Genomic DNA, 24,778 nt, shown 5'->3' on the forward strand with positions numbered 1-24,778 from the left:
TATGCATGTGAGCATGCACTAACCTTGACATTATTATTGGTGTCTAGTCCTTGAATGAAGTTGGAGAGACTGCGAAAGAAACGATCTGCTGCGGTTCCCTAGATGGTTGGTGAAGAAGACAGACTTTGAGGTAAGGTCTTTAGGTTTTCCGTATCTTAAACAATTTTTTACGCCCATTTTGTTTTCAAAGAGCGAAAAAAATGAATTCGGACATTCCTTACCCTTTCGAGACGGAAGCGCCTACGCAATTGAGCAATTGCCTCATCGATGTCGTCTATCTGGGCTGGCGACTGAGAGCCCTTGGCGCCAAGCGAGAAGCCACCATATCTGTGCACAGATAAGTTCTTTTAATACCAGAGACAGCCCAGATTCAAGCTCTCAAGAGGGATTGAATGTCAGCTAAAATACCTAAACTCGTTGACCCAGATCTTGTTCTTCAGGCTAGGAGGTTTTAGAAACAAAAAAGATATTAATGACCACTTTGGAAAAATGACCCTATAAAGCCAAATAATATGGGAACAACAATAAAATGTGTCACCTTTTGCCAATGATCTGAGCGTAGGTCTTCACCAGATAATCTGACACGTTTCTGCCTGTCAAATTCTGAAGAGTGTCGGTGTCACTGAGCTTCATCTGAAAATAAAACCGTCAAAATGGTTAGGTTACAGTTTAAGTAGGTAACCTGTACATTATTTGGCTTTACTAACTTGAGGAGGTGGAAGGCCTCCTGCACCAGCTGGACATTCAGGCAGCATCCTTTTGCGCCCCTCGCAACTGCATTCACACAGAGGTGATGGATTCTCCATGGACCAGTTGCCGTTGTCGAACATGTCCTTCACGCTTTGAGGAACTTCTGGAATCAACCATTCATTCTCCACGCCGGCGCACGAAGTGTCCCTGCAGCATACAGAGATATTGATACACATTCATTTACAAAGTCAAAATAAAATGGATGATCACTAAAACTATTGCTAATAATGAACATATTTTGTTTTGAATCCACACAATTGATTCTGTTTGTTTCTATTATGACTCACAAAAGGGATTCTCCTTCCACGCAGCGTGTCGTAAATCCCGATTTGTCTGTCAAAGCTCCAAGTAGTTTGTTGGCATGAGGGTCCTCAGGTATGTCATTACTATAAAGGCACACAAATAAGTTGAATTTAATGTGTGTTTGTTATTCCGTTGAATGAGAGGGATGAAATCAAATGTGTTTCCAAGCAGTTATTTTCATAATGGCTGATTGATAAGCATACCTGACAAAGGTAAACTGCTCTCCATACATGCTGGGATGCAGAGCCAGGCTGGGGTACTTTCCAAATGGTGGAACTATTAAGCTGAACACCAGCGCAATACACACAAACACAGCTGGTAGGACAATCTAGTGGGAAAAAAAAAGAGAATAGCATTTTTTTTTTAATGAAAATGAAAACAATATAACTTGGAAGAGAATGACAAAATGTGGACAAAAAATACTGAGTGACACCTCTTAATCAATCGCTGATTGGGCTTAAAACCTTAGTTTCATTTAAATTATAATTCTTCATTTTACATTGACACTAAGGACAATTATTTGCATTTAACTTTAAGGTAACTGTTTTAAAACACCCAAGTCCGTTCTGTTGTAACTGCAAAGGAGAAACCAACTCTAGATATCTCAATGCATTTGCCCATCTAATCCATTTGTTTATTTGAAAAAAAAAAAAAGAAGCTTGACATACCTGTGCGAAAAAGCCTTTCCTGGAACGTCGAGCATAGAGGAATCTTTTCCAGAGCAGTGCCACAAACTGTTGCCGCTTCAGACTCCAGCCTTTCACCTGGAATGAGCCTTTACCATCACTGCCACTAAGCCAGTCTGTCTCACGGGACTCTGTAGACACACACCACAAACGTGCGCAAGCATTCAAACCGTGATTCTTTATTACTACATGATTTTATTACATTTTTGCATTTAGGAATGGCAACAAAGACTTTCAGTAATTCCACCACTGGCTCACCTTCAGAGTCATTGAAATCAAAGTCATCTTCAGTGAAGGGCTTCAAGCAGCTCTGATGGTCTCCAAATGCATGACGGCGACGTGTCCTCGTTGGCACTACCCCATCTGTAAACATGTTATGGCATGGTTGTTACGTTTCCTTAGGCAGATTTTGAACATTTTATGCAATACAAGACTTTCAATTGATCAGAACTCACCTGAAAGTTCCACAGAATCAACTCCACTGTCCTCAGCCACTTTCAAGAAAATCTAAAAGAGAAGACATGATTAAAATTTCAGCGGAGGGTCATTATTAAATCACATAAAAAAATATGATCCATGCACACTTGATTGCTCACAGTAGTATTAAGGCTGAAAAAGGCTCTTTACCTCCTCCAAGGTTGTGTCTGATATTCCATAGCTCGATATTCCTAGGTCGGTGAGACGGTCATCAAGCTCATGGAAGAGCTCTACAAAGGCTCCATCTTTAGCTGACTGATAGGGTAAGATATAGGTGAGCTCGTGTCCGAGATCCTCCACCAGGCGAGCCTTTGACACATGCTTGAAAATCACGTTGGAGATGAGGGAAACATCTGACGGCACAAGAGAGGTCTTGGTTTTAGTTTGAAAAAATAACCAATGTGTTTCATTTGTAAAAATACCAATGGTGGTGGTTTCACTTTCTGGTTCACTGCCAAGGCCAGCATCGGAACTGCTTTCAGAGACGCTATCCTCCTAAGTGAATGAATTTAAATTTAAACCAAGACTGTATCATCCCAACATTTCAAGTGAGACACACACACACAAGCCCTCCTACCTTCTCGGGTTTCTTGCTGTAAGACACGGTGCTTGCAGAATTCCTGCAGGACTGAAGAGCCAAATCGTAGTCTCGCTTGACCAGGGTCAGGTAGTAGCCAGTGCCCAGTTGGGTCTTCAGGAAGAGGGAGGAGCCGACACAGCATAGCTTGCCGTGGGAGATGATGGCGATGCGGTCACCCAGGATGTCAGCTTCATCCATGTGATGGGTGGACAGGATGATAGTGCGGCCTGACAGAGAGACAACAAAATTGCTTTAGGGTCAAATCATTGTTGGCGTTTTTGCCTAACCACAAGCCAAACTGACACTTAAGTTTGTCGAGTCCTTAAATCTATTTAAGGTTCTGACCTCAATCGTGGTGTTTTCATTTACATGTTTCCATTTTATTTGATTGTATGAATATGATCCGTCATGTTTATGTAGTGAAAATGAATGGAATATCCAATTTACCTTGTCGGTATTTAAGAAGCAGATCCCAGATGCCCCTGCGTGCATAGGGGTCAACTCCAGCGGTGGGTTCATCCAAGATTACAACTTTGGAGCCCCCAACAAAAGCCAAGGCCACTGACAATTTCCGCTGCATTCCACCTGAATTAAAAGCCATGGGAGAAGTGTCACAAGCTGGTTTCTTGTTTATAGACCAAAAGATTAAAAATTGGGCAAAATAAAAGCGCGCCAACCTGAAAGTGTGCTGGTGCGTGACTGTCGCTTATGAGGCAATCCAACATCTTTGACAATTTGTTCCATTTCGGCCTTTACAATGTCCTCAGGCAGTCCCTTCAGGCGAGCATAGAACCAGATGTGCTCTTCCACTGTCAGCCTGCATTCACATCAAGCAAATCATGAAGCAATGCCAACACAATTTCCAGGATTAGCAAAATGCGTCTTAATAAAATCAACCATCTCTCATGACTGCAATTGACTGTGATTACGTACATGCTGAAAAGCACATTGTGCTGGGGGCAGACACCCAGATTCTGTCTGATGGTACTAAGCTCCGAGCGGATGTCTTTGCCTAAGATGTAGGCTGTTCCTGAAGTGGGCGGGAACAACCCCGTAAGGATTGACCTAAGAAATAATAAGCAGGGAAAAATGAGTCGATCGCCTCCTTGAACGGGAACATTTGTTGTTGACACACATGACGTGTTCCCTTACATTGTTGTGGTCTTGCCGGCTCCATTGTGGCCCAGGAAAGAGGTAATCTGTCCTTCGTAGAATCTCAGGGAGAGCCCATCAACTGCCAGCTTGTTTCCATGACTGTAGACCTTTACCAGATTCTCAATGTAAACACCTGGATCTATGTGGCTTGGCTCCTCCTCTATGCACGTGGCTGGAAACAATTGAAACACCACATCAGTATGGTTTAATTACGTTTGAGAAAAAAAGCAGATTTGTACCATCAGCGTTGCTCTTCTTGGACATAGGAGTCGATATGTCCTTGCTCTGTTTCTCGCCACACCAGTAGGTCTTAGTTAAAGGGAAATACCAAGGCCTGGGGATTCCATACTGGCCTGTGATGGAAATATTTACAGTCTTTTAGTATCTTATCAACAATGTTTCTGATTTACCACATCTGCTGATTTGCATAAAAGTAGTCAAACACCGATTGTGAAAACACTCACCCGGGAACACAGCTTCAATGTACCATGTCATTAGTCCATAGAGCACAGCGTCAAAGAGCATGAGACAAATGGAGGTGGTCAGATTGTAACTGTCCTCTTCAAGGGGGCTCGCCAGCAAATTGGACCACTGGATTCCCACACCTTGCTCCTCAAACAGGGATAAGTATTCACAGCCAAATCCAAAAGCCACAGGAGACAGCAAGCTCTGCGAGAAGCATGGAAAACACGATAATCAGTCAATGGTCAGAGAAGGTAAATTCACAAACAGGGAGTTGAGTCGGGATTATCAAACTCTCCACACACCACAACAATTTTTGCTCCATATCCCACGTAGTCTTGCCAGGCAACACACAGCACGTAGGGCAGGTAGAGGGTGAAATAGATGATTCCACCACAAGCCGCTGCCAAGTTAGCACGAGAGAACAACGTGCTGATCAGGAAGCACTGCATAATGGTTACCACGCCAAAAGAGCTCAGGAAAAGGAAGACCACGCCTGAGTCGCTGTAAGGCAGCAAGTTTCCCATCTGACAGGAGAGAGGGAAAAAAAAAAAAAACGCGCATACATTTCATTCAAAGTTGTATTGGAACAGAAAAACAGAATCAGAGTTTTGATTGGTTACTGACCTTCAACAACAAGACCAATAACCCGGCGCTGATCATCAATGGAATCAAACTGCTAATGAACCAGCTGAGCCACAAGGTGCCGTTGTTCAGTCCCATAATCCTCATGGTCTCCTTGAGCCGGGCTTCCTTCTCGTAGACCACACCCTTGATGATGATGGCCACCGAGTACATCCATGCCAACGTCATGAAAAGAGGCATCGATCGACTCATCACCCGCAGAAAACTACAAGAGCAAGCGAGAACCAGAACTTGATAAATCAGCCTCCTGCATCATTGTTTTTACATTGTGGCGTCACTTACATGTCATCTACGTAGCAAGGGTAAGGCATCTGCTGAATGTAGATCCCAGTCTTTTCCTTGGTGCCCGTCACGGCTCGGATGATTCCCTGTTCAATCACATCCTGCAGGTAGGAGAATCCGCCCCAGATGTAGCGCAAGTCCTCAAAAGGGTCTGCCCTGGGGCCGGGGTCCCAGTAGCTATAAAACACAAAATTCAGAAAGCTCCTTTATAGCTCGAGTACTTGTTCCTGAGGAGTACTTTAATGGCACTTCAAACATACCCATCCTTGATCTTGTTGGTCCTCTCAACATTATCGATGTCCATGCGGATTTTGTAGTTGACTTTGGGAGGCAGGTCAGAGCTGTTGCCATGGGTGATGTCAGGGAACACAATTCCTGCCCAGAACTTTTGGTTGTCGAGCAGACCCATGGATTTGTTGACCAAGCGCTCCTCGTTTGCTACTGGCTCCAGTTTGTCCAGGTTCACACACTGATTTGGAAAGAGGGAAAGGTGGGTTATGGCAAGAGGTCCACATTTGAGGATTAAGTACCGGTAAATAAGACTCACATGAACCCACTTCTGAAAAATATTACAATTGTGATCCTAAATGGTCGATAATGCACATGGGCTTTGAATAGACAGTGCAAGAGCAAAGCACAAGCTGAGCCTCTTAACTGATTTAAGCTGTCCTGCACCAGGTGTCTTTGAGGACAGTGAGTTCAAAACCTCATGAAAAGACAGCCTGAGGACGACAGGCATGACACAAAGTGTTTGAACTATTTGGCCCTGACATAGTTCTTGTGAAGAAAGACAGCAAGATGGCATTATATGAGTTCCTTAGGAGGTGGATTCCACCAAGTAGGTCAGTAGGTCGAGATCTTGCTTATAGTTGGGCTGGACATTGCCCATGTTATGCAAGTAATGGCATTTGCCACATGAATATAAAGAGACCAAAAGAGAGATTTTACTGTATCTGCCCTAATCTGAGCATCAGTTCCAAGAAGAAGAATGTCACAAGGCCCACTGAATTAGCAACCTTCAACAATTGTATCCCTGACGAAGATAAATAAAACACACAAGGTCCTTTCAGCTGGGAGAGAACCCTGGTTAATTTTTGTTGGGAGCATGATGTCATGGCTCTTTAGCCAAGCCTTGGCATGCTGACCCACTAAACATAGAAAGAGACAGTATCATGAATCGATTGACATACTGTAGTACTGCTACAAGAGCTTGAAAACAATGTTAACACGATGACCTAAATGGCCAATTAGGAGTCAGCTTATTGCCTTATTGAGTTTCCTCTTGCATAACAACCTAAATGAGAAGTTATTTCTAAAGCAGAGAAAATGTTTCATCTGTGCTTTTGAGCTAGTTAAATTATAATGCAATAATTTTTTTCTATATTACTTTTTTTTTAATGTGCTTTAATCATACTGACTTCCATAAAGCGGGTGATGGTGTGTATGGCCTGGTCAGTTTCATTGAAGACATCCCTCCAGGTGTATGCTGATCCGGCTGGTCTTTGGTCAGATGATGATTTGGAAAGGAAGTGCGACACATCGGACACCCGCCACTCCGTTCCACTGAGTTGGGTGTTCAAGAAAGTGGCACTGGCGTTGTTTTGGAGCAGCGTCTGCAAGAAAAGAGTTTTGTTTAAAATCATAAAAAATGTATATGACTTTTAATCATAAAACAACAACAAACACTCTGCATGCTTTATGGCTAAAATCAGACCCATTTATTATAGCTCCATTTTTGGATATTCCCTCTCAGGCTTTTAAAGTTCATCTTCCCATTCCACTATCAGGGCAAGACAGACTTTAACTGGGTGGACATCCATCAAATAACACAGTTTTATAAAAATGAGTAGAGGATGTTATTCGATTGCAAATCATTATTATTATCATTTAAATAAAAACGACTTGCAAATTATAGATGTATATAGATATACAACTATACAACTTGACTCTCATAATAATTTCATTTACAGCTAAAGTTAGGTTGGGTTAGGTCAGTTAAGTGTTACCCATTTTATAGCCTATATTTGCAACACAAATTTAAATTCATACACGGAATGAAGAAATATTATTGTGTGTTAGTGGTGACTTTTGGTGTGATTTCGTTTGAACATTGAGCACTAGGTGGCAATGATGAACGTTTAACTTTAAAGCGGCCAAGAGCAACCATTTTGTGAGTATGCCATCTGAGAACTTGAGAGAAAAAAAAAATCTTGATATTTTCATTTCTCGTTAGGTGGCTGCATTTTCTTTCCTGTTAATCTGCCCTAAATCATATGTAAGACTAATTATATATCATGTAGAATTGTTCATGTACTATATTTCTTTACTTTTCTTTTTTTGTGTCTTGAAAATGACTAGATGTTCTGAAAGGGGTTGAGAAATTGGATCCCTGAGCAATAGTCTCTGATGTTTGTCCCTCATGATTACCCTGAAAACAAGTCAGTCCGGTGTTCATTTTCTCTACCTTATTTTCACACAGCCTGAGGATAAACTTGGTTGTGCAAAGTTGTTTATGTATAACAGTTGTTATATAAGGTCATAACAAAGCAGAATGGATCGTGACGCCAGTCGAGTGTTTTGGTACTGAATTTAGGCAAGCGCCTAAGAACACTGCTGTCACAAGTTTAGAGCAAGACAAGCTGAATGACGTTAATATAGTATGTATGCGTGTTCTGTCAGCGTAGCCCACTCACCCTGACCAAGTCCATTTCTTCACTGTTCTCCATGAAATTCCACACTTTGGGCTTCATCTCATCCCACATCCCACCAAGGTCCCTCAACAGGCCAAGTTCCTGGAAGGTCTTGTTCACCTGGAGGAGCCAATCCCGCACATTAATCACCATTTAGAAGGGATGATCTTCCACCAAGACTCTAAGTGTATACCTCGTGGATTATCCTCTGTGTGGCTGGAGTATCTGGGGTGTACAGGATTTTTCCCACCAGCAGAGGCTTCAGAGCTCTCCAGATCATCCTGGAAATGGGACTAGACTCCAGTCTGCGCATCATGCTATTGCAATAAGGAGCTTGACAGAGAAGCAACAAAGAATTTAGAATTAATGGACATCATTTCAAACTACTTCTCAATAAGAGCATTATTGGACACTTACTGGATGTATTGTCATAAGTGGAAAGTGGCTCATTATCGCTGTCGTTGCCATGGTTTCCAAACAGTGCCTTGTAGTTGTTATCTTCATACCAGTTGAGAGACTTGATTTTCAGGCCGCCTCCCTCTGGGTGGCCGCACACAATACGTGACACAGCCTGGTACATCTGATTCGGAGATCCCGTGGCATTGGCAGTGAGATAAAGGATCTCTTTTCGCATATCTTTCCAACTCTTCATGCTAGCAAGCTGGAGAGACAAACACAACACAGTGTAAACAACGGGAAACATGCTTGGATTAATTTGGCATGGAAGAATTCAGGAGCCCAAACCGTACCCCCCTTTAACTAGATAGAATTGTGAGTCTTTGGGGTCTCTCTCAGGTCAAGGATGTGTGCAAAGGTCATTGATGAAAATACCTTTCCTTATAAGGCATATAAATGTTGACGAGTTAAGGGAATAGACAATTCTACGAGCACAATTCTATGTGCACATTATTTCAACCGGAAAGATGAACACTACAGGTACAGAGTACAAGTGTAAATATTTGACCATCAAATATCTTCAAGGCACATTTCCCTGTCAACAGAATCTAATGTTCACTGTGTAACAAAGTCACCAGTGGTTTTAAAAACACCACTGTGGTTGTTATTTCAAACGTTTTATTGTAAACGCCGTGAATATCAGATGTGCCAAAGATCAAGTGTCACAACACAGTGAGTGTCTGCGAGACCCTATTTTGAATTTACTGATTGTCATGATCAGCACTCTTAATGGTATTCCAGACATGGCGCCGTGTGTGAGTGTGTATGCACTGCAGTGGGGGGGGGGGGGGGGGCACTGTGGGGTGGAAGGCACTTAATAGTCAAACAGATGGTGATAAATCTCCAGTCTTATCTACTGTTCTTTAGAGTGTGAGCCTTGATAACATGCGTAGGCTGCTGCAACACTTGCATACTCTTCATAATTTTTAAAAGGCTTGTGTGCCAAAACGCTGTTATTATTTATGACTGAATAGAATATGATTTGCTGTCGGACACACCATTATAGCCAGGCCTGGTATTATTATATGTAATGCCTACTTTTGGGGAAATATGCTTGTAGGAAAAAAAGATATATTAACAATTATGATGATAATCCAAATAATAATATATTCAATTCATCAATTTCTACAATAATTCAGGCGGTTTGATTCATGCTGATGTTATAGTTAAGAACGAAATGAAATAACATCAAACACACACACGTATGTTTGCCTGTGTCTCAATCAAACCTGCACCACAACTTAGACCTGCTTTTCTTTAGTTTTATATCTAGTCTGTCTTTTGTCACCAAATTATCAGGTGGGCCAGATGTGTTTAACCGCAAAACTCCTTCGGTCTGCTGGAACCCCAAAAGGCACAGATAGACGGTAAACAAGACTTGCCCCAGCACGAAAATTAAGATATGGCAGTTTTTACACCCAGTGCACGTGCATCCGTATAGCTTGTCGTGGTAGATTTAGTTTTTGTTACTGCTGTTGTTTTTTGTTATGTCAAGTGTAGCATTTATTCAGATTTTGCTTTTCTATATTTTGTGAAATATATGCTCACATGCATTTGACACATTTGTCTGGCCTCTTTCACTTCCTTTGTGCGAGACATACGGTAACTACGTGAGCAGAGAGGCACCACAGTTGCCACAGTTTGAGAAACAAGTCACCACAAGTTCTGCATTAATTACATCGCGTCACCGACTCGTGATAGGAAGGAGTGGAGTCGGAGTGTGACTATTTTGTGTAACAAAGAAAAAGGGGCGAAGGAGAAACTTTTGTGTCTGCAAATGTGAATTAGAGGTTACTTGAGTTCATCATTTAAAACTATTGCTCTGAGGTAATGACACAGGTTAGGGCTACCAGAAAAATATGAGCAAATATTTAAGGGAAAATAAGGAAATCCTCAGATACTGGAAAAACGCTGGAGACGTGAGGACAAAGAGAGGTTACTATCGGTCATTCTCCTCAAAGCCAACCACTGCAGGCTCCACAAGTACCCTGCTATTACACTGACAAATGCTGCTTAGCACTCACACACACTCACGTACACACACACACACACACACACACACACACACACACACACACACACATACTTCACGGACATGCATGGCTGTTTCAGAACAAAAGAATTGTATTCTTGTCAGGATCATTTCTAGCTTAAGTAGTTTAACTTAACACATTCAAACTGAATGTGCATATTAATGAAGCACATTGGGGCAGTTTGTTCTGAGTGTGGTTATGTTTGGGCTTTGCTTGCAGACGTATCAAATTTCCGTGCAAAAAAGCAGTGAGCGTGTGTGAAGCATGTTTTATAGAATGCATATCTGTGTGTTTGTGTAGGTGTCGATAGTGATGCAAGCTACTGAGAGTTAAACTGTGGAATGGTCTCCATGGGCAACAATTTAGACAATCTGTTTATATGAGACTAAATAAATGTCATTTTCCAAGAGACACAATAGCTTGGTTAGTATGGTTGACCGGGCGAGTCACCCGCACGTCCACACACACACACACCTCAGCTGCCCGTTATGCCTCATAATAACCTCCTCCAAGCAGTCTGTCTCAGGTTACTTTAGTTCATCGGCATCATCCAGCTTTAGAAGTCACAATCACCAGGGTATGAATTGCTTATATGTCCAATTATCCAGTTCATTGATAATTGAAGGCACCTACAATTTACCATCTTATGGTATGCTCCATTATCATCATTATACGGCATGATAATAGTATACACACTAAAATTATCTTAGATATATTTTCATTGGTGGTAAATGAAGTGCAAGCACTTTATTATATTTAAATTGATTTGTCAGGTTATCTGTACTTTTGAGTATAAATCTGACTGAAGAACTTGTACTCCCTTCAGTTGAAAACAGATGTCTGTACTATCTACCTCATACTTTGTCTCAGATGAGAACACAACTTCAGAGTGGGAGAAGTATGATATTCCACATTCATGGTCTTCTCAAGACAAGGGTTGATGTACGCTAGAAAATTGATGTTCAAATCATTGTTGTATTGGATGTATTTCATTCATAAACAACAACAGTGGGCATCGGACCCTCTGACTCACTGCACATCAATTCACTCACCACACACGAAAGCGAATGATCCCTAACCACCTAAGCAGCTTCATACCAAAGACTTCAACACTCAACATCTATTACAAAACAAATATGCTCTTTCATTTCTGGTTCAGCTCAACACACTTGAACCCCAAACACGGCCAGACTGCAGAGCATCAAGTTCTTTCCCTTTCATCAACATTTTTTAATTTTCTTTCTCAGTTCCAAGCAATTGGTAAGGAGGTACCCTATAAGGATAAAAAATGCTAAAGGTTGCAATTGTCAATGTCTGAAAGTAAACAGTTATTCTTACTGCAGGAAACACGCGTAAGCACAACACACACTGTACTGTAATGCGTTGTCAGCAAAGTAGAGCACAGGCCTAGGACAGGGGTGTTTGTGTCTGAAAAATCTAGCTAAGATCCAATGTTTCTCATTTCTTGTGTTAATGTTCTGCAAGAATGCGTTGACTTGGGATTAAAGTTTTACTTTATTAAAATAAAATTGCACAATGAGAAATGAATGTAAAAGTGTAACCCAAGCGTGAATAGTTATTAGAACATGTGTGTGCGTATGTGTGTGTGCATGTGTGTGTGTGTGCATGTGCGTGTGTGTTTGTCAGTGAGGCCTAACCTGAAATTCACAACTGCTGATTGTTGAGAGTGACTAATTTTGAGAGCATGCTAACAAGAAACTGCACTCTGGACACAAATATTTAGTTAGTTTTATTTCTACAGTGCCTCATAAGTCAATGTTGTGCATGTATGCGTGTAATGCAAGTGTAGTTCAAGTACCTCCACGGTCAGCTCTCCCAGGCTCTCCAAAAGATAGTCAGTGGCAGTGGAGACTTCCTGAAGAATTTTGGGATCAGACTTAACATCCTTCTGTGAAGAGAACATAAATAACATTTTTAGGCTAAGTTTATGCAAGAATTCAAAACAATATTTTTCCTCAAGCATTTTTTGTAAGTAGGATCAATCAGTAAGCCACCTCTAAATCATTCTATCACACTGTGTCATTGGTAGTTCATTGACGTCTTGCAAATACATTTTCATGGGGACTAAGATTTGTTTTTACCTTGGATAAAGATGGGTGAGTTATTTGAAAAAAAATCAAACGAGTTCCATCTTATATTATAATCAATAGTTATTAGATTCATTAAAATGGTTGTAGTTTTCTAAAATGAGTTTAAGTAAATACCAGAGTGAGAACCTTGACATTGTTTTGGGGGGGGAGGGGGGGGGTGAATATTATACAAAGGGGAAGGAAGGAAGCTGTGAAAGAACAACGGGCCACAGTCTCTTTGGCCTCTTGTGTTCCCGCCTGTCATACTGTTGAAAGTGTGTGTCTGTTCTTGTATGTCACACTCAGCAGTCAGCTGCTAAAATGTCTCACACACATTCAACCACAAGTGTTGTAAAGCAACCTTAGAAGAGAGAAATGCTAAAATGGTCTTGTATACTTGAACACGGCCTTGTTTTGTCTTGTACCAAACATGCAAACAATTATGCTGTTGGACTGCATGACAACTTTATTTATGCACTTGTCTTATTCTAATTTCAATTTTTTCCAATTCTATTCATGAAAATGTTGTAAAACTCCAAACAGAATTGTTTCGAGTGAATGTGTTACAGTACTCCTAAGTTTTCAGATAATCAGCGTTTCTGTCCGTATGCAAGATTTCATCATCTTTTTTCAGCCGCACAGAACATTTCATTCACCTCTGATCATCATGACTCACTTGGCTGTCATGGGTACGAAGGGAAAGGGGATGGCTTTATTGGGAAAACAAAAGTAGGGGAAAGGTAACACTGGTCAGCAAAGGAAGCTGATGTGTTGAAACAGGCAGAAAACCAAAATAATTGTGGAAAGCAGATGAGAGATGTGGGCTTAAGGCAAACTTTCACGTGAGCGATGTATAACATATTTGGCTAAAAAAAACAAACTTAAAAGTGCTTTTTATGAATACACTTACGCGAATTGGCATGAGAAAGTCCAAGTTGGACAGGAAATGGCTCTGTGCCTTGTCCAGCCAGTCCCTGGACGACTTGCAGATAATTTCTTGCGTCAAACGAGAGACATTGGCATCAGCTATATGCACAAACTCCTCCAGAGGCGTTATGTTGCACAGGTCTCTTAGATGAAAGCCAAAACCTTTTGTCAAAACCTGGAAACAAGAAGGAGAAAGGATACAAGACTGATTATGCTTTGTTGTTTTTTGAAATGCTCCATGACTATCAACACAAAACACTTTGTACATGTGCAAGTGAAGGTAGTAACAGTGCCTTGACATGCAGTACTGTGATTACATATAACATGGACTCTACTGTTTTTCTATAAAATCCAAAACACAGAATAACGCTTGTATGTTTTTATTCATTGTGCATTACGCGCTTGCATACACCATAAATGTAGCCTTGTCCTCTTGGTGTTATTGACCGGCTTGTTTTATGTTTGTCCTGCTCTATGTACTGCAAACAAAAATGTTAGTTATCAAAGCTGAAGTGATGAGTCATCAGGATTTACACAAGTGTTTGGGGATTTTGCATTATAATGAAAACTCCCCTCGAATATTGAGCAATGACCTTGATTGCAAGGTTACTGGATCCTGATTGATCAATAGATATCTGGGTAGCTGGAGTGGGTGGAGCTGAGTCACATCGCAGCACTGTGTCTGCACGTGAGAAGTGACGGAGGGAGGGTAGGAGAAAAGGAGCAGTCATGTGACTCTTGCCCCCCACTCTAGGAAGTGATTTTTCAGCAGCTGCTGCTGGCGCGTCTGTACATTACTAACATTTTTTCATGTAAGATGGTGACCGATGGACAAATAAATACACACGTACATATATGCACATAGACATTAAGTTAAATTAACAAGCAGATAGCTGCACTAAAGAGAGGATGAATAAAAACTTTTAAATTCAATTGTGATTTATTTTAATTAAAATTGAGCTAAATGTAATGCAGAGGGCATCATTTCATCTGCACCCATCTAAACCCACCCGAGTTTTTTTTTTCTGGCATTATGGGCTTAACATTCTCTACTGAGTCAAGGTTACTGGATTTGTGCATGAGTATCGAGGCTGGGGAATTACGATGATTTCCCATGTGGAAAAAATACTCCACATACTGTTGAACACATTGACAATGTGCATTTGAAAATCTCGAAATAACACTCATCATAATATTCTACCTTTTCCAGATTGACATCGGCCTCCACTATCTGCTTTAATGCATGGCGAGGTAGTGAGGCGTTGTGATGCAAGAAATGGGAGAGGGTTTCGTTGTCCTTTAGAAAGTCCTTCAATTTGAAACCTAGAAAAGTAAAATCAAAAAGATTAAATCCAGAACCTTTTGGAACAACAACTTTAGTTACACAAACAGTATAAATAATATGTTGGATCGTGAAGACCTGCTCCGTCAATAAAATCAGAGTGAATGTCTTTGACAAAAGGTACAACCGAGTCTTCTAATCATTAAACCACAATTTGGAATCATTGAGTATTGTCTGTGCAATTCACATTCTGGTCAGACCTGGTGGACCTTTCCTGGAATGCAGGACTGGACATAATGAATGACTAAGACAATTTGGTGCATGATAAAATCGATTGCTCCATATCACATGCATTTGGTTTGTTCAAATCACAAAATTAAAGATTCTTAAGGGGTGGTGTTTAGTGATGCAAAGTATCACAAACTGGAACAAACTGCTCTGCTGTGACTTGCTGAATTCAGTGGATGTCAAACAACTTCTCTAAACAACCTGACTCAGTTCCTTGATGACTTGCCCGTCCGCCTGCATAAACTTGCTTTGGTTCAAGAAATGAACTCACTAAAGGTTACTTGTGGCCATTCCACTTTGCTCTACATCCTGCCAGATGGTTCCTTCCTGTCTTCTGCACACGCAAAACAGCTTGCTGCAGTCAAATTGAACATTCCAAAGAGGAAGTGAAAAACTTTAAGGTTCTACTGCTTAGTGTGGGTGTTTAATTGTGCACTTGCGTCCATGAGTTGTCTTAATTCTCTGAGGTGAACCTCCATGGAGTGCTAATAGGCTCTAATCAGTGTCCCAGTGGGAAAGAGAGGCCCCCATTACAGGGTATACAAAGGGCACAGAGGACAACAGCAGACTACAGTACACGCTCATTAAAATGGGAGGTCGTGTGGTCAAGAGACGAGTGTGGGGCCATTCCAGTTTTTTTATCTAATCTGCATGTGCTTGTTGTGCTGGATGTGGAGGATTACAATCTCCATATTAACATTAATGTGACTCGGAAAGACTCTGATGGCGCCTTTTTTTGTTGAAAAAACAAACATTAGTTCAATTCACTCCATGGTGACACGTCCCACCACTAACCAATCTGGTCTATAAACAGGCTGCTGTCATTGTGAACAGGAACAGAAGTTGCTATGCGGCTTTGACAGCAGTGAAAACAATCCCACCATTCTGCATTCTGGCTTGTAGGTTGTGATCCGATAAAAAAATGCAGGCGTAGATTTAAATCCACCCAGTCTTTCCTGCTCTGGGTGTGGAACAGCTAGGAAGGCCATTATCGGAATGACGCATAAAGTTTAAAAAAAAACATTCGTATAAAATGTGCATAAAGGGCAAAGTTGGTTGTGTTGAGCAATGTTTGTATCGGGAGTAGGAGGAAAGATTTGTGGACCATAAGGACATGCACCCATTGAATTTCTTTGTGGACCAGGATGAAGGTCCGAGTCCAATTTGTTTTCCATAACCGTTGATGACATAAAATATATGACCCCTTTGAAATTGTCTTTTATTTCTCATTAAACATCACTTCGGTTGAAAAACGACGGTTGACAAATTAAGAATATTTTGATGGATGGAGGGTCTATTCTCAACTGAGAGCCATTCTACACAATTTAAAAATCTACCTTTTTTCTAAGCGATGCATTCCACCATGTTAGTGGAAGACCACTACACACCGCACATTTAAAAATTGACAGTTGCACAAATTATTCAAGCACTGGACTGGAAAACACAATAATGCCGCATTACTCAAATTATGGGCAAACAATAATATTTACAATTCTTTGTAAATGTGATGTTCTACTTCTACTAATGTATAATATTTGAATTTTTGAGCAAAAGCTATGACTTGCAGGGCCGGACAAAAAGAACAGATGGTTTGCAAACAAAAACCCTTGCTGTTGTGCTGACTTGTGTAATATCTGCTCCATGTCAGAGTCTCGTGATGCTTATCTTGGGCACATTTATTTATGGAAACAAACTGAACTGATCACATGAGTATTGGAGACATATGTCAGAAGCAAACTGATAAAAGTAGAACATACTCAAGCTATTTGTTATATTGTTTTGGTTGTCATATTTGCTGGGCAGCACGATGAGGTCGTGATGGTTAGGCCATCTACATTTGGAAAGTTCTAGTTTTGACTCCTGTTTGGCGCTTACGTGTTCGGCCCAAGTGCCTGTGCTTCGTCCCACATTCCTACAGCATGCTTGGGAGATAAATGAAGGACTCTAAATTGTCCATAGATGATAGATAGATAGAGAGGTCGAATGGTTGTTTGTCTATATGTGCTGTGTAATTGACTGGTTACAATGAGGACAAGGAATATAGCAAATAAACGGAAAAAAACGTGTGGGTTCAAAAAAGTAAACGTTTAGTAAAACCAGTTTCGTTTTTGAATGTGTTGAAGTGTTTCTGTTTTGTTGCAAAGTTAAAACAGGACTTTTTCTTATTTGAAACGATCTGCACCAAGTGTGCTGCCAACAAGCAGACGTTATCTTAGAAACGCAACCTTTCTCAGCAGCAAAGGTCATGGCTATGACTCTGGATCTGTTGCTCCCACAATCATTCCAAACATTGCTCTAAAAGTCTAAACAAAAATCTAAGTGTGCTTAACGCTTGAACATTGTGTGACAACTGAAATCTACTGCCTCGGCATAGAAAGTATCAACATTCAAGTCGGGACAACTTTCAGATTCGTGTCTTGGCTACAGAATAATTGTCAGGGTGGTACATATGAATGTCTTTCCTTCACTGGCACGCAATATCACAGGCAACACCCAGTGGCCTCTGGGAATCCGGGCCCCCCAGCCTACCGTATAACTGATAAGGAAAAGCTCTCGACTTTGTTATACAAGTTGTTACAACATATTTTTTTAATCTACTGAGGATCCATGACTTCCTCAAAAAAAAAAATGTGATGATGATTTTTTACTTGGAAAGTGAACCCTTTCAAACAGCTACATAGTATAAATCAAGTAGATAACTCAATGTTTTTTAATAATTCAGAAGTCTCAAGAAAGACACTTTTATGTAGTTGCAGGAAAAATAAAAAAATTCTAACTGCATGAAACTGGTTCACTAAAAGAATACTGTGAGCTGGTAAAGTTGTGTTGGAGTGTTATCTTGTCTTTCCTTATCAACACAAATAGAATTTTAAATGCAAATACAGTGCAAAACAAACTGATAAGCAAATGGTCCTTACGGGCAGTATTCTTCTGCATCTTGTGGAGGGCCCTCAGAAGCTCTCGGTAGCCCTCGTAACTTTTGTCGTTCTGGGTGTACAACAAGATCTTCTTGGCATCAAGGAATAGTCGAGAGATTCTGAAAACATATGTGGTACATTTCCAGTGAGACTAAATAGAGAAACTTTGTAATCCACGGCATACAAAAGATAATCAATGCGCTACGGTATGAATGTTGAAGAAGGTCATTTTCATCACTCACATAGAATCGTTGAAGTTGCCAACCACCCCAGGACTCTCTCCAGGGGTTGGGTTTCGGAAGCAGGGATTGTTGGCGTTACAGATGATTCCTTGTACCCAAGGCAGAGTGCCTGCTGATGGCATGGCTTTGTTTGGGAAATGGCCTGAAAATGTATACAGTCATTATTTTCTAGTTAGTTTCATAGTCCGAAAGACAAAGTAAATGGGGGAAAAAAAAATCAATGGGAATTTTTTTTAGAATATGTGTTAATAAACAGATCCAAATCTTTCATACCACACATGTGGCCTTGACTATACTGTTGAAGAGACCAATCACTAACTTTGCTGCCACTGAAGCAATTTACTCATGGATTGATAAGCATTAGGGGCAAATTCAACAACTAATTTGCAAACTCTCATTTGCCTTCATTGACTTTCTATTCATGCAATATTTATTTAAAAGCAACTACATATATCATAACTGTAAACCCAGTAAAATATTTTCAGAACATATTGAGCTGTAGCCTTCATTGAGACATCAGTTCATGAAAGAGTTGTGTTGCAATTTAATGATTGTATTTCCATGAAAACCCTGTCATATGTCCCAAGCGTCCGACCAAATATTGACAAATTCCCAACATCCTCCTGAGACAACATACATAGGAAAACACACAATATCGATTTTACTGAGAAATTACAGGCTAGCTATGTTTAAAAAGGGGCGATTAACAAAGATGACTACAGCAAATACATTTTTGCAATATATACTGAACATTGTTTTTTATGCTTAATGGGGAATATTGTTCATTCTTGTAACGGGCATCTTACATTCATGTTGTTCGTATGGTGGATAGTGAATTCGAACTGAGATGAGGATGAGGAAGATGAAGAGGGGCCAGATAATCTCGATCAGCAGCTGAATCTGAAAAATACGCAAGAAATAGAGGAGATGAGCTCAAAAGATCAACCACATCCTCTCAGTAGAAATCAAAATCATATGAAACCTGTGCTCAGTCACCGCTTTGCTCAGCTAAGATCATTTTAATGTGTAAGACATAAACAAGTGCATGTGCCCGTGATGACACGGAGTGGTCAAGTAAATAGGTTAATAAGTGGAGACAGAGGCAAGTCTGCCGTATTTAGAAGCCGCTGGGTATTGCGCCCATCTGTTCCATATGGCTGCTAAGTCTGAACCAGACAATCACGAAAAGCAGTAGGAGGGAGGGAGCGACAATACAGACGTTCTCTCTGAGACTGCTCTGTACTTCTTTGTTGAAAATCATTGGGCTGAAAATAAAGCAGGCCCTGCCGTCACTTCGGGGAAACGTCGTTGGGATAAAGGACTACTGTATGCAAATGACAGCACTTCATTTGAACAGAAGTTGGCTCTGTGCTCTGTCCGGCCCACTGCTGAATGCGATTGATATAACGTTGAGTGAGTGGATGATAGACTGCTCAAGATATTAACTGGATAATTGAGCCAATGTGCACTTGTGGCTTCACTAATATCAGGAATACTTTTTAGACTTTGAGCCCATGTGTGGGCAGACATCAAGCCCTCCACTTGCAGTTTCTGTCAGTGTGAACAAAAAAGAACCAAGAGATTCTAAAAGTATCCTAACAATAAAACAGGTGGTGAAAATCAGATTAATATTTCTAATAAAATACAAGGTTCCTGCATTTTAAGGCAAGTCACTTCGATATATTTTATGCCTTTTTAATTCCATTTGAAATTAGTCGAAAGAGCAACTTTGCAATATTCCCAAAGTTCCGTGTTGTCCAAAGTTGCTCTGCTGTGATCACGTAATTGGTACTACAAGAGTGATTTTCTTAAATTGTTGCTGTTTATGAATGTTCATTTATTTTAATACTTGAGATACTGTATATCCTACTGAACATGTGCCAAGACTTTTGAAAGACTGATTTCAGACATTTAGTGTCAATCTACACCTTGTTATTAGATTCAAGGACTCAGTCTTTTCAGATTTCTTAAGAATCTGCAGAAACCCTGAAACGGCAAAATACTAACAGAGGAATTGGAACACTTGTTAAAAAGCTACAATGTTCTAACCTTAACTATCTTCCATAATAATTGAGGGTATTTAAAAAAACACATTAAATCAAACTGTTTTGACAAGCTGATAGTAAATACATATTTTAAAATTAAGAAATAAGTTTTTTAAAATAATTTTACTTGTGCCTTGATTACGTTTAGCAAGATACATTAATGTTGGCAAAAAACAGAAATACTACAACATAAAATTAGACACAATGACATTTAAAAAATAAAAGTCATATTGCCACTTGACCTGCCATTGCTTCTTTCACTTTACCATGTTACTTATACTTACAGTCTGTCTTCTTCGATAGGTAAAGTTCTTCCAAAGCAGTAAACCCAGTTGAGTGGAGACAGCCATCACACTTTGTTCCTGAGCTCACTGAGCACACTCCGGCTCCTCACTGCAAATCCACACACACAAAAAAACAAGCAGTGGGTGTTATAGCCTCCTCCATTGACCACAGGTAAGACGAGACCGTATCGAATGGAATATAAAAAAATATAAGAATTCGGAATGGATAAGTCAATTTAAAATTTGAATAAAACACAAATTACAAACCAGTTAAGCCTTAATTGTTAACATCAAAGGACTTCAATTGCCATTTAACTGTGAAACTCCAATAATTATACTTGATAAAACCACGGCGATGATTTTATCATCATCAGTGGGCTTCTTTGGTGAACATAAACCATAAATACTGCTCATTTGGTCACCCCACTTGTTGAGATAAACCTGATTGGATGGGACGCAGTAAGACAACAGCAACACCACTTCGAGGGCAAAAGGATGTGTAAACATGGTGTGTGTGTCTGTGGGTGTGTGTGGGGGGGTATATTTGGGTGAATAATTGCAGAAAAAAGGCCAAATCAGATAATTTGTCTGATTTTTTTGCATTACAAGTTTTGAACATTTCAATACATCTCAGTTGATACTAATTCAAAGGTTTTATTTGGTTTGTGCGTGACACGATAGTTGAGTCCAAGAACATTTACCAAAGATACTGGTACGTATCACAAACTTTCCCTAGTTGTGTGCATATATTAACCCAATTCCCAGGAATGCATAAAATGTTGCAATGACAACTGACCGGAACAGTGGAATGAACAAACAACGCAACGACCTGTGGACTTTATTTTTCTCTGTGAGTCATTGAAATTAATGGAGAAAAAAACTGTGACACATTTAACCGCAAGGCACCACTGCATCGTTCCTAAGATTTATGATTCACTTATTATAATACACAAAAAGACATATCAGGTAACTTGGGGACGGAAACCCGACCATTAAAGAAGCATCTTGAAGAATGACTTATTCACAAGCATTTCCTCAAATTGGATGCTTCTAATCATACATTTAGCATTCTGTAAAAGATCCCTATTACATTGAGTCCCTCCTTATTTCCAAACCAACAAAGCTGTATGTAAAAAATAAGGGGTGTGGGTGTTGCCGATTGTTTTTTTTTTTTACATATATAGCTTTTCAGGTGGTAAGCCACAGAATGACATGTTCATTTCAACCATGATTAGAGCTTCTAGTGATTCCATTAATTGTCACTTGTTTTTTCATAGTGCACAATAAAATGTTCTACATAAATCTAACTATCAACTCATTTGACAGTTTTGCCGTCGTCTTAGTTCATTTAGGCACTGACAAGCATGTTTTTCATGTTGCCTTCAAGCAGAATGGTGCAGAGCTGCAGCGCCCTTAGTGGTAAACCCAAATATGCTCCGTTTTATACTTGTTTACCATCAATTCTAGCTCACGTGTTATTGTATCTACCCCCACTCCGCAGCAGAGCAATGAGATCATTATTTGACAACACGATTATAATAATCCTGTTCATCTCAACAAAATATTCACGTCGACATTTTTCGCACCTTGATTCAAGAATTTCAAGAAGATCGCAATAACAAAATAACAATAACAAACGTAAATATTGTACTGCAACATCAACAACACGCACAAACAAAAAGAGCAGTGCAAATACAAATACAGCAATAACACAATCAAAACTAAATGAGTTTGTGTAGTTACGGCGAGACGGTTAAAAATAAAACACAAGATTGCTTTGACCTCGCAAAATTTTCAAAGAAACAATGCTCATAAAAGTCACAGCCCCACACAAACAATACAGTGACAAGAGTGGCAAGATTCAACACCGCTTGATTACGTCGCCTGAACAAACGCTTTAATTGCTGCTTTGGAGGGAGGTTACTATCGGACATTTATCTTCTTTGTGTTTACACACCAAGGTGTCAATTTCTGAAAATAACGGAACAAGTTTCCCCAACTGAAAATGGATAACTTGATAATGAACCGCCGCATATAACAAAACATGTTTGTAAAAAATAAAAAGTTATTATCCACCAATTACAATATCATGATACAACATGCTTCGTCTCTTTTGTCGCTTAAAAAAGCAAAGTTGCGTTGTAAAGAGGCAAAATTTAGACGTTTATTTTGAAAGCAATTTACCTAAGCGTTTCCTTTCTAACATTTAGCTTAACCATAATCCATCTCAGAGCAGACGGCAAAGGAGGATACTGACATCACAATACGACACAACGACCGCTGACAAAGAAAACACCAACACATTTTAATAAACTCTTGCAAAAAAAGAAAAATGTTGCTTTCATTAAACATGTCCTTTCAGCATAATGACACACTAAAATACGTTCGTTGGTAAAAGTACATTTATTACACTAGACTTATGCAAAACAATAGTTTGCCTTCCACTAAACTAAAAAAAGAAACTCGACAATATTCAAAAGAACGAGACGTGAATATTAAAAACCAATTGTGTCATGCATGTTGCGTGCAGTGAGTGAGTGCATAAAAGAAAATCACAATAAAAAAAAGTCCAAACTCACTAACCTTTATTCTGTATATCCTCTCTCGTTATCGCTTCTCATCAATAGAATGCCACGTTCAAGACAATTAAAAATGAACAGAAAAGAAAAAAAGAAGAAAAAAAACAGTACTCCTGATCCGTAGCGGTGCTTCGCATCTGTGCGTCTGAGTCAGTGCAAAACTGTAGTTCAGCCCCCAGTTGGGTTTTATACTGCTGCTCAATGCGGAGCCGAAAGCCAGCAGCAGTAGAGGTAACTAGCGGTCACCACGAGCTGCCTTTATCCCATATAAGGAACGCACGTGCCCAGTCAAAACATCTCTTAAAGGGCCAGCGTCGGTGCAGTGGCGTCCTGTAAAAGATAAAACATAGATGGAAAACTAAAGTACAGTACAGCAGTGGTCCCCAACCTAATTTGCGCCACGGATTGGTTACGTGTCAAAGATTTTTGCAGACCGGCCTTTATATAAATAAATAAAACAGTTGAAGCCGGATGGCAGCCATCTTACGTTGCCATCGTTACTGAGAAATTCTAAATAAGAAATTTCCACTGAGAGGTAAAAAGCGCTAAATAACGTTTATGCAACCTACATAAATTGAAAATAAATTTGACCAATTTCTCCAAAACTCTTAACAGAAATGTTTAGTACCATGGCTTGGTACTACCCATCCTCAGTGCTGATATGATCCCTATGCGCTTGTTTTTTGGCATCTCCAGTGTCTTCACTACCATTCAACCTTTGCTGTTGTATGGGAAACTGTTTTAGGGTGTTGTCATCCAGCATATCCTGGATTACGATCTACAGGCGCCAGTTTACGTTCTTGTTGGATGATGGGGTCATAGATTATGGAGCAGCACAAGGGACTGTCTTGTCTCTCTTTCTGCTCTCCTCATACACCTCAGACTTCCAATATAACTCTGAATCGTGCCACTGAGATTCTCTGATGATTCTGTGGTGATTGGTTGTATTAACGACAGACAATATTGTAAACATCGTTATAAAATACAAGAAAGTCAATCATATGTAACTGTAAATATAAACCACATAAATATATTTGATTTTTTTAATGCCCAAATATGTATGGACTTGGATAAAAATAAAACAAAAATGATACATGTTCATCCCTGCACACAGAGTCCATCAAGGACAGCAATTTCCCCAAGTGTTTGCTATCCAACTTGTTCGTAGGAGTGCAAAGCAGTCTTGATTATTGCACAAAGAAGATGGCAACCATCTGGTAGTGATTATCTGGCCTAGACTGCCTTCTTTCATTCCTTTTGCTGGAAAATTTCAGTACAGCACAGAAAATGCTGGGAAAGTTTATCCTTCTCATTTTCCAGAACTCAATACAGACACATAAAAAAAAAGAAAGAAAAACCATCAGCGGTTTATTATTTGTACAAAAGGATCAATCAAAGTAAGTATTAATTATTTATACATATTTATATATATATTATATATATTCCGTAAAATGTATTTACCTGTATTATTTAGGTTGCACAGATTGTTAATTCTACCAAATGTTACAAAGAGTAGGAAGCAAAGGAAATTTCAGTCAGTAGTAAAACCTCCTTGTATGGAACCTCATTAAAACTGGGCCCTTAATTAAATGGATTGGACATTT

General features: G+C 39.9%; 1 protein-coding gene across 3 annotated transcripts in view; it reads right to left on the bottom strand.

The window, feature by feature from the left end:
* LOC148399243 (phospholipid-transporting ATPase ABCA1-like) overlaps positions 1-23,360 on the bottom strand; it is a 29,286-nt gene extending 5,926 nt beyond the window's left edge. Inside the window, exons 1-35 of one of the 3 annotated variants that reach the window (XM_088372892.1) lie at positions 23,179-23,357; positions 20,596-20,704; positions 19,073-19,166; positions 18,267-18,408; positions 18,025-18,143; positions 14,738-14,859; positions 13,520-13,711; positions 12,339-12,428; positions 8,448-8,691; positions 8,224-8,363; positions 8,034-8,150; positions 6,759-6,953; positions 5,601-5,809; positions 5,341-5,517; positions 5,041-5,263; positions 4,719-4,940; positions 4,416-4,620; positions 4,191-4,304; positions 3,949-4,123; positions 3,730-3,861; positions 3,474-3,613; positions 3,244-3,381; positions 2,794-3,023; positions 2,639-2,711; positions 2,367-2,569; positions 2,195-2,246; positions 1,998-2,102; positions 1,722-1,870; positions 1,257-1,381; positions 1,038-1,136; positions 708-897; positions 539-633; positions 409-441; positions 222-327; positions 24-98 (exon numbers count right to left, since the gene is read on the bottom strand). In XM_088372892.1, the coding sequence (XP_088229018.1) occupies positions 24-98; positions 222-327; positions 409-441; positions 539-633; positions 708-897; positions 1,038-1,136; positions 1,257-1,381; positions 1,722-1,870; positions 1,998-2,102; positions 2,195-2,246; positions 2,367-2,569; positions 2,639-2,711; positions 2,794-3,023; positions 3,244-3,381; positions 3,474-3,613; positions 3,730-3,861; positions 3,949-4,123; positions 4,191-4,304; positions 4,416-4,620; positions 4,719-4,940; positions 5,041-5,263; positions 5,341-5,517; positions 5,601-5,809; positions 6,759-6,953; positions 8,034-8,150; positions 8,224-8,363; positions 8,448-8,691; positions 12,339-12,428; positions 13,520-13,711; positions 14,738-14,859; positions 18,025-18,143; positions 18,267-18,408; positions 19,073-19,166; positions 20,596-20,661 (4,791 nt within the window). In that variant the 5' untranslated portion in view covers positions 20,662-20,704; positions 23,179-23,357. Of the gene's footprint in view, positions 1-23; positions 99-221; positions 328-408; positions 442-538; positions 634-707; positions 898-1,037; positions 1,137-1,256; positions 1,382-1,721; positions 1,871-1,997; positions 2,103-2,194; positions 2,247-2,366; positions 2,712-2,793; positions 3,024-3,243; positions 3,382-3,473; positions 3,614-3,729; positions 3,862-3,948; positions 4,124-4,190; positions 4,305-4,415; positions 4,621-4,718; positions 4,941-5,040; positions 5,264-5,340; positions 5,518-5,600; positions 5,810-6,758; positions 6,954-8,033; positions 8,151-8,223; positions 8,364-8,447; positions 8,692-12,338; positions 12,429-13,519; positions 13,712-14,737; positions 14,860-18,024; positions 18,144-18,266; positions 18,409-19,072; positions 19,167-20,595; positions 20,705-20,862; positions 21,020-23,178 lie in introns of those variants that run through there. The other 2 variants (XM_088372890.1, XM_088372891.1) reach the window with 2 other exon arrangements.
* Positions 23,361-24,778: the final 1,418 nt, after the last annotated feature.

Source organism: Syngnathus floridae, chromosome 4 (genome assembly GCF_059516105.1).
Source record: "Syngnathus floridae isolate MCC-2025c chromosome 4, RoL_Sflo_1.0, whole genome shotgun sequence".
Classification (NCBI taxonomy): domain Eukaryota; kingdom Metazoa; phylum Chordata; class Actinopteri; order Syngnathiformes; family Syngnathidae; genus Syngnathus; species Syngnathus floridae.